The 17,184-nt window shown below is 37.8% G+C and overlaps 1 protein-coding gene across 7 annotated transcripts in view; it reads left to right on the top strand.

The window, feature by feature from the left end:
- The window catches only part of fryl (furry homolog, like), a 621,684-nt gene that overhangs the window by 450,649 nt on the left and 153,851 nt on the right, over positions 1-17,184 (top strand). For all 7 annotated transcript variants that reach the window (XM_051927632.1, XM_051927631.1, XM_051927630.1 and 4 more), the window contains 5 exons: positions 1,346-1,449; positions 4,346-4,531; positions 5,426-5,627; positions 5,799-5,920; positions 6,194-6,381. In XM_051927632.1, the coding sequence (XP_051783592.1) occupies positions 1,346-1,449; positions 4,346-4,531; positions 5,426-5,627; positions 5,799-5,920; positions 6,194-6,381 (802 nt within the window). The remainder of the gene's footprint in view (positions 1-1,345; positions 1,450-4,345; positions 4,532-5,425; positions 5,628-5,798; positions 5,921-6,193; positions 6,382-17,184) is intronic.

Genomic DNA, 17,184 nt, shown 5'->3' with positions numbered 1-17,184 from the left:
ACTGTCACACTTCCCTTGTACATATCCTGTACAACTCTTACATACTTCTCTGACACTCCAGACTTCCTCATACAATACCACAACTCTTCCTAAGGCACCCTGTCATTTGTTTTCTCCAGGTCCACAAAGACGCAATGCAACTCATTCTGGCCTTCTCTATTCTTCTCCATCAACACCCTCAGAGCAAATATCACATCTGTGGTGCTCTTTCCTGCCATGAAACCGTAATGCTGCTCACCTCCCTTCTTAACCTAGCTTCCATTACTCTTTCCCATAACTTCAGGCTAACTGAATTGCCTGAAGAAGGGGCCTGTGTTGCACTGAAAGCTTGCCTATTGTAATCTTTTTAGTTAGCCAATAAAAGGTGCAGTTTTGCTAGATTTCTCATTACATCCATAATGGCTAACATGGTACAACACCCTAGTACTATGAAGTTAAATAAAATAACACAAATTTTAAGTAGGTTATAAAAATATCTTATTAAACTATTGGTATATTTTACTAAACTCCTTAACAACAGTGGGCAGTTCAGCATTTAGCATTATGCTAGAAATCTTTTTTTCTTGCTGGTGTGCAATTGTGGAAAACTCTGCCTGATCCGTTTAATTTATTTTCAGTTTATTTTGCTACTGTGTGCATTGGCAGGTGGTATTGTACTTGCAGATTCCTTAGATTGATGTTGGCTTAGGTTTAAATGGCTGCTTTGCCACCAGTTGAAATGCAGGGGTCCGTGGTTGTGTTTAAACGTTTGAGACAGATTTATTGTTCTGCTCAGGTTTGTACTTATAGCTTCAGTATAGAACCTATACCTTTTCCGAAGCCCCCGCTTTACAGAAAATTTTAAGTAGGTCTTTGTTTTAAATGCATTTCTTTTTCTTGTTTGTAATCAGTGTACTTTTGTTTTCATCATGGCAGGCACAAATAACTAGCTAACATTTATTGAGCATGCTCTGCACATGTGACAGAATGGAAAAAGTTTCAGTATTGGTTACATGCAACTTTTTGTTGGCTTTTTCCAAAAGACAGACTGTCAGATGTGGTTGCTATTGATCAAACAAGCCTTTTGTGTTCTGCCTACTGCACAGAATAGAAAATCAACTTGAAGAGGCAAAAAACCCAAGTAACTAAATACGTCAATGCTACTGCAGGAAATGCATTTAGTTGTTAACAGAACTTAAGTGAAGTGAACAGCATCCTTATTTGTGTGTGATTGTGCTATTTTTGTATAACTGAGTATCAAAATAATGTGACAGTGTTTTCAAATAAGTTCATACTTGTTGACATGTACAAGATAAATACACAGCTATGTAACTTCTACTGATGTGAAATCTGTTGTCTTTTCTAGGTGCAATATTGCAGTTATCCTTTTAACAGACCTTATTGTTGATCATGGGGTGAAAGTGGAATGGGGAAGTTACTTGCATCTTCTACTGCATGCAGTATTCATAGGTAACAATAAACAACTCTTTGTTTATGATCATTTTTTTCCAAAATTTTCTTATACATTTTATTTTTGATGGTGAGGCAACATGGTGACAGGTTAAAGCAACTGACTGACAGCTTCATAGCCCTTAGTTCAAATCCTGGCATGGACACGGTCTGAATCAAGGTTGCACATCATAACCATTGGCCTTATGTATAAACAGTGCATACACACAAAAATGTTGCTTGCATGCGTTTCCACGCACACTTTGAGATGTATAAAATCTAAACTTTGCGTAAAGCCAATTCCATTTTCACGGCAGCCTGGAACCATGCATACACACGTTTCTGCACAGTTTTGCAAACTGGCAGCAACCAGTGTCAAAACAGCGCCATTATTTCAATGTTGTTTCCCTTCTTTTTCATTTTCGCATCCATGACATGGGATTTATCAAATACACTGAAATTAATTACATATCATTTAAAAATGTAATTCATTTGATTGTAATTTTTCTGTAATAATGTAATGGTGCTCAGAATGGCCAAACTATTCCAAATACCATAGCTGCTTTAGCATTATTAGAAAAAATGGAAGAATTATAATAGAGCGTGTATTTATAGGTGATGATGACCGGCCTCTAAGTCGATTTTCATTTCCAAGGCCTGTCCTCTTGGAGCTGTGTACTGAACTGGCACTGGCTTTACAAAGGCAGACTTTGAGGAATTGTGCTCTACCTGCACCTTTTCAAGTTTTGTCCACTCTCAGGTTTTTAGCCACAGGAACTTTTCAGTGTGAACTTGCTGACCAATCAGGTATTTCACAATCAACACTGAGTCGTGCCATGCCAGCTGTATAAAATGGTATTATCCGCTTGACATTCAGATATACAGTATAAGATTTCCTTACACTGTGGTTGAACAGGAAAATATCAAAGCTCAATTCACAGCACTGTCCTGTTTTCCAAATGTAATCGGAGTGGTCAACTGCGCAAACATTGCTATTGCAACAGCGCTGGACAAGTTATATCAGCCAGGGATGAATCACCAAAAGAATGAGCTGGCATTACATCATTACTGGTTTAAGTCGGTTTGATATAAAATTTTGTGATTAGCTTCCTGTCCTTTAATGTATGATTATATTGTTTGTAATAAATAAACTGAATATCTTGACATAATATCACCTTTAAAAAATAGATTGTGACAAACAGTGCATGGAATCAGAAATAGACATATTTAAAGCCAACATTCTGCAAGCAATGAAGAACTGGCCAGATGAAATATATAGTCTATTCAGACTTAGCATAAACATGGAACTGCTGTTTAAGTTCACTACATGTATAGCGAACAGTGCAGGTCAAGTACAGTACTGGGGGAAAAAAAGGCATTTTCTTGACTGAGGGTTTCTCTTTCCTGCTCTCAAGGGCTCAGCTTGTTGTTATGCTATTGAAATTTGTATTTTGCATTTACTGATATGCTTTCCTCAGTGCAATTTTAAACATAGAGTGAATAACCCTCATTGTTTTTCAGTATGCATCTAATGGCTACTTAGTCTATTTTGTTTTTTTAGAGACCCTGGATTCCTTATTTTAAAAAGTACTGTCTAATGACTCTTTAATCCATCTGGGACACCCCATCATTTATTTATAAAATTAACAGGACTGCCTTTTGGGGGATCGGGTCTGATAGGATCATTGAACAGTAAATTGGCTATTTAGATTGCTGCCATAGCTTATCTTTAATGAACACCATATCAAAATAAAATAATATTCCAGTATTTTCAGATGTATTTATACTTGTTGATACAAGTGTTATAAATGGGCAGCCATGTTTTTATGCAATTTTTTGGTGATACAAAAAAATAATTTTTGAAGTGATTGCCTAAGCAGTATAGCTTGGTAATGTGTATTGTGCTTATATAATTTGTAGATTGTAGTCTATCAGCTATTGGCATTCCTTGCAGAGTGTCCAATGAAATCATGTATAATGAAGTCTAGTGATGATCATTGTACAAAAATTTCAGTTTTTTCAGCTGTCATATTTTGTCTTTTTAAAGAAACCTTTTTAAAATGACTGTAATTTATGCCATTGTAATGATATGGATGGTTAGTGCTGTTTGCCTCAGCTCCAAATTATATTAGGTTTAAAATTGTGCCTGGTCTCCATCAATTTTAAGCTTTACATTCTTCCCGAGTCTGCTTCTAGTTACTGGAACTGGGTTGTTTCTGTTTTCCTCCTGCATTTCAAACATGTATGTGTTCAGTTGATTGAATTTTTTCCTGTGTGAGTTGAGTGTAGGTCAGAGTAAGAATATACCCTGTATTGTCCTAGAACCCCATTCATTCATGATTTTCTTTTGCCTTGGATTTAATACTGCAGTGATGGGCTTTAGCGCTCTGTCTCTCTGTATTGCAGTAGTCAGTCAGAAAATTGAAGGATGGATAGTTTGTTTAGAGCACATAAAATTTTTAATAGCATGTTTGAACTACTCACATAATTAACCTGAATCTGCAAAAGTCTTTGTACTACAATTTATTAAAATATGAACTCATATTTATTAATTCTGACCATTATAGCTACTTTGCCACATTCCCTCATAAAAATCGATGATCCAGGCCAAACATTTCTCGAAGATCTTTTCATTTTGTTTAAATGTAGTGTAATTTATTTTCTTAAATCACAACTTCAGCAGTCATTTCAGCAGTTCTTTCCCCAGTTTAGCAAGTTCAAAACATCAGAAAAAGAGCATTTGCAGCAATTCTCAAGCTTATCTTTTGGAGTTGTATTAGGAACTCTAAACTACTGCAAGCGTTGATTTTTGGGCACGTGGTTTCTAATAGTTTAGCTGCATTTTAGAATGTTATTTTGTTATACATTTTTGTTATTTATTGTGGTTTTATTATTTATACTTTTTGTTGTTTTAAAGGTTTTGATCACCAGCATCCAGAAGTCTATGAACACTGCAAGAGGCTGCTTCTTCACTTGCTTATTGTTCAAGGATCCAATAGCAATGTCCAAAGTCTTGCCTCTGTGTTGCTACGAAACAGGGAGTTCAATGATCCTCGAGTCCTGACCATCAAGCAGGCAGCTCCTGTTGAATACGGTTTCACAGGCAAGTATCTCTTAAGTTCATCAAAGCTCAGGTTTTTAGTATTTATGTATTATGATTGTGGTTTGCTGTACATTTTTTGGATGTTTTGGTTTAATGTAATTGAACTTCGCACACTACAATACACTTCACACCACTGTTTTATTCAGTGTAATCTGAGATTATGCTTCATCATAAGTACATTTTTGTTCACAAGAGTGAAAGGGTAAGTCTTGCCAAATGTGTCTGCTTCTACAGTTAAGAAAATCCTAGCTTCACGTACAATAAGCTATAACTGTTCTCTATTTAGAAGCGGGTAATTACATGGTTTTTTTTTTCTTCCTTTTTCTTAATGTTTCTTGATAATGCACACTAAACTCTCTGCATTGGCTACACATTAGTGGAACAGCTCTGCATATACAATGTGACTGTTCCTCAAAAGAGCCTTTGTAGTACAGGAGCAGCAGTATATGACAACTAAAGCTGCGTGCTAGAGTCCAAAATGGGATTGTGATGGTTGGCTGCTAGTGTAGAAAGACTTAACCTGTTTAACATAGTATCTGGCATTGATGCTTAGATGACTGGTTGCTGACAGCGCATTGCAACAGAGTAAGGGCAGTGCCACAAGACACCTGAGTTTCAGGTTTTCTCAGTTGGACTTAAATATGCTGACTGTTATATAGTTCATATCAGGTAATGAACTAGATCTACAATATTTTCATACTAACAAAAAGTTAAAAGTAGGGGAGAAATGGTTTAATTTTAGATGTTTTAGGTGTGCTAGCAAGGTTATAAAAGAATTGTATAGAATCTTTATTTATGTAAGTATTTTGCCAGTTTGTGATAAATATTGAGTAACATAATGTACTCTTGAGCTTTGTTAAAAATGCCACTTCTTTTCCCTCTTACTTTCACTAGGGATATGTGATTTTGTACCAGATTATCAACCATCACCAATGACAGATTCAGGTCTTAGTTCAAGTTCTACCTCTTCTAGTATCAGCATAGGAATGACAAGTACAGGCATTCCACAACTTACAACTAACATCTTAAATGAAGTTGATATTTCAGCAGAGCAAGATGAAAAGGTTAAATCACTAATTGAATTTATCAGTTCACGGTAGGTTCTGCTTATTTTTTCTTTGTTTCTGCCTACATGTCTTTTCTATATTTAATACTGTACATAGTGATGTTAGCTAATTTATTTTATTATTGAGTAGTTACAGCAAAATAATGTGCATCAACAAAAAAAAGTATCCTTTTTTAATATATCTTCTTTATTTGTAAGCAGAAAGCGAGGTCCTTTATGGAACCATGAGGATGTTTCCCCAAAAAACCCAAGTATTAAGAGTGCTGAACAATTGACCGTGTTTCTCAAACATGTTGTGGCTGCATTCAAACAGTCTCAGACAGGTATTATATTACACATATAAAGTGGGTTAAAAAAAAAAAATTTGTTTGAATGTCTGTTTGTATATTCATTGTTATTAAACTGCATGTATAATTAGGGTCACTTTAAAATGGACATTTCCATTAATGAGCATTAAAAATGCAATGTATGGGAGAAAAAAAACACCTGTGACTAAGGAACTCTGTTCATTTTATAGTGTAGCTTAGCAATGCTTGTTTTTATGTAATCATAGAAACTGTGAGGTAATGTAAATATTTTTATTTACTTTAACCAAGGCTTTCAACTAGAACAGCTTCTGAGTGAAGTGGCCCTACAGACTGCACTTTCTTGTTCCTCTCGGCATTATGCTGGTCGCTCATTCCAGATATTTAGAGCTCTAAAGCAGCCTCTCACAGCAAACACACTTTCTGATGTTTTGTCAAGGCTAGTGGAGACAGTCGGAGATCCAGGTGAAGATGCTCAGGTAAGAATTTTTATCACTAAATGTTTTAAACACTTGAAGGTAAACAAATAATGTTATATATTATGGTCATAAGTGAGATGTGATGGGGAAAAAATAAATCCAGAGCAATACTTACCTAATATTGTAGACTTTACATAGCCCTAAAGCAAAAACTCATTGTATATTTGCTACTCTCATCTCATGTTTTAATCTGCTTTTCCTTGTGAAGGATGCAGTGGAAACAGTCTAACCAGGTCAACCCAAAGTTCCCTATCCCCCAGCTACAGATACTTGCTCTTTCTGCGGAATTCCTACGTGTTCCCAAGCCAGTTGAGATATATAATCCCTCCAGCATGTTCTTAGTCTTTTGCAGTGTCTCTGCCCAGTGGGGTGTGTACGGAGCAGCTCTGGGAGAGCTTCCCAGGGGTCATTCCTAAACATGCCCAAACCACCTCAACTGGCTCTTCTCAAACCAGAGGAGCAGTGACTCTGCTCTGAGCTTATCACCCTATCACGAAGTGTCTGCACAGCCACTCTGTAAAGAAACCTAATTTTTGCTCCTTGTAGTCACTATTTAATTTTTTCGGTTATTACCCACAGTTCATGGCCATAGGTGAGGATAGGGATGTGCTGTATATCGCTTTTCCGATGCTCCAGTCAAATTGTTGACCTTATGTTCCATTTTTTCTGTTACTTGTGAACAAGATCCCAAAATATTTGAATTCCTCCACAAAGGGTAATTGTTCTCCCATGTCCTGGAGAGAGGGGGCCATGACCTCAGATTTCAGGGTGATTTGAGAACCTGTCCATGTAAACCACATTCAGTAGTGGTGACAAGAAAAAGCTTTGACGAAGTCCAACATCCACAATAAACAAATAGGCAATATGCATAGTCTCCTTCAGATTCCGCATCAGCCAGTTGCTTCACTTCCGGTGCTAATATCAAAACAGACTAACTATGGCATTTCTCATCCGATCGCTTCAAGATGTGCCCAAACTTATGGTAAATAACGTAAGTTGCATTATTCAAACATTATGCCAAACGTCAAGAACCAGAAAGGAGAAGGGCTTCAAACTATATGTTTCTAGTGACATCCACAGTTACAAAAGTAAAATCTCAATTTATTAAAATGAACTCACATGAAACAAATATGTGATTACATTAAGCTTCTTTTAAAAAACAGAATTTCAATAATTAGTCACTCAGCTTTATTCAGGTGCAGGTGAATATGTATGTAAACTTAATACATAATAACATGGGTCTGCTGGACATCTTACCTTGTAAAAAGGCAAAGGTCTGTATCTGAGCCAGGAAAATGGTGAATTCAAAACCGCTGCTACATTCTAAAAAGTTCTCAATGTGTTTTCCTCAGCTGGAGGATCCTCCTCTCTGAGAGTTGTTTTCATAAAGCGCTAGGTCAGCAGCTGCTGGATCCGGATCTGAAGCGAAGTCGTGGTCCTCAAGGATTTTATCATCCTTCTCGCCCAGTGTGTCATGAAAAGTGGAATGGAGAAATCATTCCTCTCAAACAGCACAACACAGGAACCGCTCGCTTCTTCAACAGCCGCCACCCTGTCTCAAACACTGGCTTGTGAAAATCCTCTTTTTCAAAATGGTGACAACAAACTCAGATATGGGCATTAACTGTAAAACACTCTCTGGATATCGACAACACATTTAGATCGCGTTTCCACATAGGAGGGAAATGTACGGAAACTAAGTACTTTGTTGTAATAGATGGAAGCTCTACATAAAGGTACACAGCAATGTCCAGTTATGGAGCTATCTGTATGCTGAAACTTAAACTTGCTTTTCTCGAACATTCTCTCCACAGAACAAAAATTACAACTACAATATGGACAAAGGAAGTGAGTGAGTTGGCTGAGATTTCACCAGAATTATGTCAGCACTATCGTGTGCATATAGCTTATTCGACTTAAGCTCTAACTTCATTCATGGAGAGAACAAACAGAATGCAAGAGCTGTTTTTTGCCCAAAAGTTCTGCAGTACCTCCCACAGTACGTGCCAGGGGACACAGTCATATCCTTTTTATGCATCTACAAAACACATGTAGATTCGGTTATCATACTCCCTTGCACCCTTCAGCAGCTGTCCCAGGGAGAAAAGCTAGTGTTCCATGGCCAGGACAGAATCTACATTGTTCCTCCTATATCTTTGGTTCAACTATCAAATGGATTCTTCCTTCCAGCACCTTTACATATGCCTTACCTGGGAGGCAAAGGAGTGTGATCCCTCTGCCTCTTGTCCCATTTATGAAAAATGGGGACCACCATACTAGTCTTCCATGCCAAGGGTGCTTTAATTGCCTTCCATGCTACATTGAATAAACTCATTAGCCACACTATCCCAACAATGTCTAGTGCTTCCCCCCATTTGCCAATGTTGCCACCTGGTAGAAGGGTATTTCGATTGGGTTGAGTAGTGTCTCAAAATGTTCCTTCTACCACTCAATAATTTCCCCAGAAGAGGTCAGCACCACTCCATCATTGTTTAACACAGTTTGGGCAAGGTCAAGTCTTCCCCTCCTGTGGTGTCATAAACAGTTTTCCAGAACAACCTTGAGGCCATTCAATTGTTTTTCTTCATGGCCTCTCCAAACTCCTCCCATGCTTCCACCACCACTTTAGGAGCAGTCTTCGTACCCTGTCAGCACATCTGGATAGAATCGGGAGCTCCCAAACACTGCATTTCTCTGAAGGCCACTTTTTTCAGTCTGACAGCTTTCCTTACTGCTGGTGTCCACGATTGGATCCTAGGGTTGCTGCCATGAGATACCCCAACCACATTAAGACGACAGCTTTTAGCAGCTGCTTCCACAATTGAGGGCTTGAACAGGGTCCATTTGGACTCAATTTCTCCAACTTCACAATGCAGATAGGAGTTAAACTCATCACGAATGGAAGCCTCAGCCACACAGGAAAACCAATGTCCCTTACTTCAGATCCATCTCACTACCAAGTGGTGATAGTTTGACAGCTCTGCCCCTCTCTTCACCCAGGTATCTAAATTATATTGCCTCAGGTCAGATGACACAACTACGACCTTCAGGCCAAGGTGCTCTGGTACCTTATGAGCCTCCTTGTGTTCACAAAATATGGTCTTTGTTGTAGACAACCCATGACTAGCACAGAAATCCAATAACAACTCACCCTTCTGGTTCAGATCTGTCAGGCCGCTCATCCCGATTGCGCACCTCCATGTATCTCTGTCATTCCCAACATGAGTATTGAAATCATCCAGTAAGACTTGGGTCAATGGGTGGCACCCTTTCAAACACTTAGCCAACCTTCAAACAGATTTTGGTGCATATGCACAAACAACAGTCAGAGTTTTCCTCCATAGACGCATTGAGGCAACCCTCTCATCCACTGGAGAAAACTCCATTTGTACAGTTCTCAGCCAGGGGCTTGTGAGTATCCCCTCACCTACCTGAGGTCTTTCACACTTAGGAACTCCAGAGTAGGAGAAAGAGAGACCATCCCAGTCAAGGAGTTTGATTCCAGAACCCTACCATGTGTGGAAGTGACAGCGACTATATCTAGCCGGTACTCACCCTTCATCTTGCAGGTGGTGAACCCACAATATTGTATTTCATGATCTATAGTACGATAAATTGTCTGCCCAAATGTAAATTGATTTGGATTAATTTATTCAAATTAGTCTGTGGATTGTCTTGTGACATGCTCATCATAGTATGTAAATACTGCTCTTGATAATTATATTCCTTTGGTACTTGTTGAGAATAATGTGTAATTTCATAAAATATTGCTATAGTTGTTTTATGAAGAAATTGCACCAATTATCTAAATCTTAAACAAGTTGTGTTTAAAGCCTAAGTCCACCTAGGCCATCCTTCTGCTAAGCATCCTATCTGTTTTTGTAATATACTGCAGGCAATGTGACATAGTGGTTAAGACTTTGGACTTCTAACCCTGAGGTTGTGGGTTAAAATCCTGCTACTGACACTGTGTGATCATGATTAAGTCATTTCACCTGCCTTTGCTCCAACTAGAAAAACAAAAAAAATCCAACCAATTGTATCTCAAATGTTGTAAGTTGCCTTGGATAAAGGTAACAGGTAAATAAGTAAATTTAAATGCTGTTAACAGTATGGCTACAGTTGCAAAATTATGCTATATTTTCTTTATTTTTTCCTATTTGCAGTTACACAGTCCTAAATATACACATTTATGTATATTTTGGTAGAGAAAAGCCAAGCAAAATGACACCTTTTATTGGCTAACTAAAAAGATTACAATATGCAAGCTTTCGAGGCAACTCAGGCCCCTTCTTCAGGCAAGATGTAATATAGAAACTGGAGTTTCCTATGTTTATATACACACTCTAGGACAAGAAACAACATTGGTAAATATTTAAATGAGAAATTTTGAATGTAAAAAATTAATAGATTCATTCAGGCTAGGGTTAATTTAACAAGAGAGAAAAGAACAATGTATTGTCAAGATCTCTGGATAAGATAACTGTCCAACAAAGTCTTTTGAAGTTTGTAATGAGTTTTTTCAAAACAATGTGGGTCTGTAGACAGGTTGTCTGTCATTCTGAGAGATGTAAACAATCCTCATATCTGGCCATAAAACTCTTGTCTTTATTCAATCCATGTTGTAAAGTATTAAATTTTAGCATGAGTTTAACTTCCCATTCTTTTCTCTCTTGCTGTGTTTTGAAGTTGCCCATAAGCACTGTGACTTTAAAGTCCTTCTCACAGTGTCCATGGCTGTTGAAGTGGGCCGCCACAGGAACATCTGTGTGGCCATGTTTAATGTGGAACCTGTGTAAATTCATTCTCTGGCGGAGTGTTTGTCCAGTTTCTCCCACATAGTGTGCAGTGTCAGGACATTTCATGCAGAAAATTAGGTAGACTACATTAGATGATCTGCAGGAAAATGATCCCTTGATGTGATGTTCAAGTCGGCAGTGTGGTATAACTATACGGTCTGTATCATAGATGTGTGCACATGTTTTGCATCTTTTCTGTAGGCATGGAGATGTGTCATTTTCTGTTGGTTAACTTAGGGAGCCTCGGACAATTAATTGTTGAAGGTTTGGTGGTTGTCTGTATGCCAGGAGGGGAGTTTCAGGAAATACATTTTTCAGTGTTGGGTCATTGTTTAGTATTGGCTGAAGTTCTTTTATAATTTTTCGAAGTGTTTCAAGATGTGGGTTGTAGGTGACAACAAGGGGGATGCGATCCTTGTTGTCTTTGTTTTTATATTCCAGAAGGTTGTCTCTGGATATGGCAGTAGCTCTTCTTATTTGAGTGTCTGTTGTTTTCGGGGTGTAACCTTGTCTGATGAAATCTTGTCTGAGCTCCTGCAGTTGTTGATCCCGGTCTGTTGGGTCTGAGCAAATACGATTGTACCGTATTGCTTGGCTGAAAATAATGGAGCGCCTTATATGCTTGGGGTGGAAGCTGTCACTTTTCAGGTAGGTCCGTCTGTCTGTCGGTTTGTGAAAAATAGAAGTTACAAGGGTGTTGTCTTTCAGTTGAACGGTGGTGTCAAGGAAGCTGACTTCTGTTTTTGAGTAATTCAGCTTCAGCTTTATGTTGGGGTGAAAACAATTATATTCATTATGAAAATGGAGGAGGTCCTTTTCACTGGCAGACCAGGTTATGAAGATGTCATCTATGTAACGGAGATACAACATTGGTTTTACGATGAAGTTTCTCATTTAAATATTTACCAATGTTGTTTCTTGTCCTAGAGTGTGTATATAAACATAGGAAACTCCAGTTTCTGTATTACATCTTGCCTGTATATTTTGGCTAATTCTTATTGTTATATAAGTTTGTAATCACACCATAATTTACTTTGATATCTTATATTTCATTATAATGAACTGATTATTGTTTTCGCAAGCCATTCTGAAGCAGAAATTGCTGTGGAAAAGAATCTTCAATATAGGATTTTCTCTAGTATGTGACAAAGGAAAAGTTAGCCCAGACAAGTTGATATCCAACAACAATCCTTAGGAAATGCTTTTAGGTTATAGTGACAAGCTGAAATCTTAAATACTATATACAAATAACATAATTTTAAACTGACATAAAAAGTAAGAAAATTGTTCAGTTCTTAGACGTTAGCTTTAGTGATGCTTACAATCCATGAAACACTCCCAACTCCGATATCCTTATTTCCTTTGTCAGTTATAAGGTGTTTTTAACTAACAGTTAAAGAGCATAGTATCTACTATTATAGTTATTTATTTATTTATTTTACTATACTGTCGGTTTTGAGTTAATGCAGTTTCAAGAAATGGCAATTCTGCAGATACAAACAAGCACATAACTCCAAAGTTTTTATTGTCAACTGAAATTCAATTCATTTTCATCTAGTGATTTCCATTTTTTTTAGTTACAAACAAAGCAAAATTGGTTTGACAAAGGTGAATCTGAAGCAGCTGTCACTTATGTTAAAGAACAGTCCTGCACATAATAGACATTATTATCATTTTCAATCATTTTGTGCTTTCATGCACATATTTTACAGAATGTAATGTGGCAAAGAACATGCATCACCGAATGTAACTGATAAAACACAGCCAGACAATATGCTTTGTCACAGGTAACCAGATAGATAGGTAGCATGTTCTGCTGAGAAGCAGAACCTGCTGCTTATTATTCCTGTCATTCTAAGGGCCATTTTATACTTCACACTCAGAACACGTACGCACACGTATCACGGCTGCCATGCATTCCCAGCATTCATTTCACACATCCTCAGAAATTAATGCCACGCATGCACGAGGTGCAGTACCAGCAAAAAATCGGGGGGGTGCAGTGTGGTGAAGTCGGAACGTGGCGTCAGAGTCTCTGTTTACAATCAGCATGTGACAGAAAACTGTTTTGCAGTTCTTACAGGATCAATGTGCGTGCTTTGATGTTTGAATGGTTTGATGTGGTGAAGCAAAGTGCCAACATACAAAAGCATTTGTGGTCCTTTTATTATATTCAAGCGTCGCATATTCCCCAAGGTAATGACATGATACATTTTAAAGGTCTCACATACCATCTTCTGTGCTGTCTTTTTTTTTTTTTTTTTTTCACAACAGCATCAGAATGTATGGCAGCATATTTGAGCCACAGAGAAAAAAAAATAGGGACACCGTGAAAAGGTCTCTTTTGTGAATAACATGGAATTTTCGGCTTTAATCTCAAAATGTCCATTTTAATCTTGTAGTTTATCATTAAAGTAGACCGTCGTAAACCTCATCTTAAAACCAACCCAGTTGGTAATCGCTATGTGCTTCTGGGGCTACCTCCTGAACTGACGGCAATTTCTATACAGAACATATTAAATGTATTATATTCCAGCTCTCTGCACATTTAGAATTTAAAGTATGTATATTACATTTTACAGATAAAATGTTAACTTCATTTAAATAATGAATACTATTGATAATTACACGTGTGGGGGTGGCATGGTGGTGGCGCAGTAGCGCTGCTGCCTCACAGGGAATCACGTCCCCGGTGTTCCCTTCCTGGAGTTTTCCTGGTGGGTTTCCACAGTTTGCTGTGGTTTCCTTCCAAAGACATTAAGGTTTGGGGATTTGGTGATGCTAAAATGATGCTTGTGTGTGTGTGCTTATATACACTTTGCGATGAGCTGATGCCCTGTCCAAGGATTGTTTCTGCCTCACGCCCAATACTTGCTGAAATAGGCACATTACCTAGGTTGATGGATGTAATCATTAAACATCCATCCTTTTCAGAGATATTGTAACAAAGTGTCCTTGGAATTTAATGGATGTTTCAGGCAATTCACAGCAAAGCCGAACGTTTTATCACCGTGATGATATCTTGTACTGCCACCTGGTGGAATCTTCCAGATTTACATAAAGTGTGCACGCAAGTATAAACAGTATACCGCTTGCGTAGCAGTAGTGTCCGGAACACGTGAAATATAAACCCGGCCTAAGTAGACATTGCAGCTGTGCTATTTCAGAAAGTTTAACAATCTGTCAGCAAAGATGGCACATCAGTTAGTGGTGACTTTTCATTATACCACCACTTTTATATCAAAAACTATGATGTACTTACCTGTGGTGCATTTTATTTGAACTTATTGGTGTTTTGTGATTTAAAATATTTTTATTGCTTCACTTTCATTTTGTTAATGCATTTTAAAAAATTCCTCTAAAATAAGTCATAAAGCTTTATGCATTTTTGCTGATATTTTCATTAACGAAGTATATCAGAATAAAAAAAAAATAATGGACATTTTTAAATTTAAGTTCCAACGTTTATGAAATCATGAATGAACTCACTTGTAACCTGAGTGCCACCTATATTTGCACAGCACACTGGTAGAGTTATTTGTCTCGCTATTACTCATGTCCCATTCAGCATAATTATTTATTTTTTATAATTATTTTTTTTTTTTTAATTACAAGGTGAAGTTAATCATGTATGCATTTCATCTGTCAGATATAGCAAGTGTATTAATTACTTTTCTCCATTTCTTTAAAATAATTTAATTGACTGTGGCCTTTTCTTGCCTCCTGACTCAGAAAATTCAGTATTGGAAATCATTGAAGATTCTTAATTTTAAAGCATAAAGAGAAGGGTAACATTTGGTTTCAAAGTGCATAAATATACTCTATAAAATATCGATCCCTTGGACTTACTTGCTTATTGTTGTGTTATACCATGGAATCGTTACATTTTTTTCTGTAATTTGGTTTCTTTTCCACTCATCAGCAAAAAGTACTCTATGATGTAAAAGTATAAAAAAAAATGTAGACATATTTTCTTAAAATTTTTCAAGCTCTGTCAAGTTAATAAGACTGTTAATAACAATTTTTAAATCACTCCAACTTAATTGATCTGAGATCTTTGTTTGGCTCAGTAAAAGCTCAGACATTAGCCCTTTTGTCTTTAAGCCATTCCAGTGTGGCTTATGCTGTATGGTTTGAGTCATTGTTTTTTTTAGAAGATAAATATTCTTTAAGTCCCAGTGTTCTTGTCGGTTGCAGGGGCTTTTCCTCCAGAATTTACTTGTTATGTACAAGTTTTTTCTTCAGTCTTTGAATTTTCCAGTCCCTGCTGTATATGAGTCCTTTATACATTCCCATGGATAAAATTCAGCCAAGATTTTTTTTAGAAAGATTTTTATTTTGTCTCATATCTTCTTGGAATTCTTCTTGCTCTATATGGTGTAGTGTTTCCTTGGCAATGCATAGCTAAATGGAGAAACTTCCAGAAATAGGTGTACTTATTCTGATAGCATGTGCAACACCTCAGCTGCAGACAAATGGGCTTGGCCTACCATTTGCATGCCCCTAACAGGGCTTCTAAAATTATGCTATTAATAATCTTAAGACATATATTTCATTATCAGCATTTCACTGTAGATAAATTAAAATTTCAGCAAGCCGTATGCGTGATATTGCCAGGTTAAAACAAATTAAAAGTCAAATTTTAAAGCTGACGTTGAAATATTTGAAAAGCAAATCTCTGCAAATTTATGCTATCAAAATAGCAGCAAACCCAGATAGTGCTTTGGGAAAAGCATGTTGTGTGTGACAGCTGACAAGCAATGAGCCCTCACCCAGAAATGCAATGCGTACAATGTACCCACAACTGGGGGATGAAAATCAATGTTTTAGGCCATGCTCACAGAGGAGAGGCTCGTCTGTCTCATGTCTCACCCTTGTCAATATCACGATAATAGTTTCAAAACTGAAAAAAGCAAAGACGTGAGGTTACAGTTGAACCTGAAAAGCCTTCACACAGGCACTTGAACTGTCAGGCAGCATATTATTGACTATCAGAATGTGGCAAACTTGTAGTACTTTTTACTTTTGAAACTGTGCTGAGAAGATGTCCCAGATTCATATAATTTGTCAGTCAGTCAGTCAGTCATTTTCCAACCTGCTATATCCTAACACAGGGTCAGGGGGGTCTGCTAGAGCCAATCCCAGCCAGCACAGGGCGCAAGGCAGGAACAAATCCCAGGCAGGGCGTCAGCCCACCCCAGGACACCCACACACCAAGCACACACTAGGGACAATTTAGGATCACCAGTGCATCTAACCTGCATGTCTTTGGACTGTGGGAGGAAACCGGAGTCATCCCCTGAAATGCAACGAGGTGCAGCCGCTGCAGTTGTCAAGTCTTACAGTTCATCTGGGCCCTTTCATTTCCTCCCTGAAATTTAACAGCGTATGATTATATGCCCATTGTAATCTTCAATGGTCTGGGTTTCTGTGTTCACTAATGAATTGTTCTCTGTTATAGAGCAAGGGTCATAATTACAGACTTGGTGCTGAGTCGGTTTACAGTGGATGTTGGTCTCCTTCAAAAGAGTCAGTTATTTAGCAGCTGAGTTTTGTAGAGTATGCAGTAGGAGGACCTCAGGGTTGCATCTCCACTTGCAGATTATGCTGCTTTTTGGTGTACACTTGACTCATTTGCAGTAAGTGTGATAATGGTCAGGATGAAAATTAGCCACTTTACATCTTGGGTTGTACTACAGGGTGAGCCAAAATGAAGTACCACATTTCTCAAGGTCAATGCGCGAGGTAGAGGCAGCCGAGTGGGTTGGGGTGGAGGTCCTTTGATAGGCAATCCCTTGTAGCAGTCAGCAACATGCTTTGGTCCAGTGCGCACCATGCTTTCACTGTCAAAGCGTTCTTCAAAAACAACAAATCCATCATCACTATGCAACGTGCCTTCCGAATGCACTTCAGCATTCCTCCTAATGGTGACATCCCAAATCGGAAAACAATTCTTCAGTGGGTGGCTAAATTTAGACAGAAGGGTACAAAATTGAACAGAAAA

This window comes from Erpetoichthys calabaricus, chromosome 5 (assembly GCF_900747795.2).
Source record: "Erpetoichthys calabaricus chromosome 5, fErpCal1.3, whole genome shotgun sequence".
NCBI classification, from domain to species: domain Eukaryota; kingdom Metazoa; phylum Chordata; class Cladistia; order Polypteriformes; family Polypteridae; genus Erpetoichthys; species Erpetoichthys calabaricus.
This window is presented reverse-complemented; position numbering and strand designations above follow the sequence as displayed.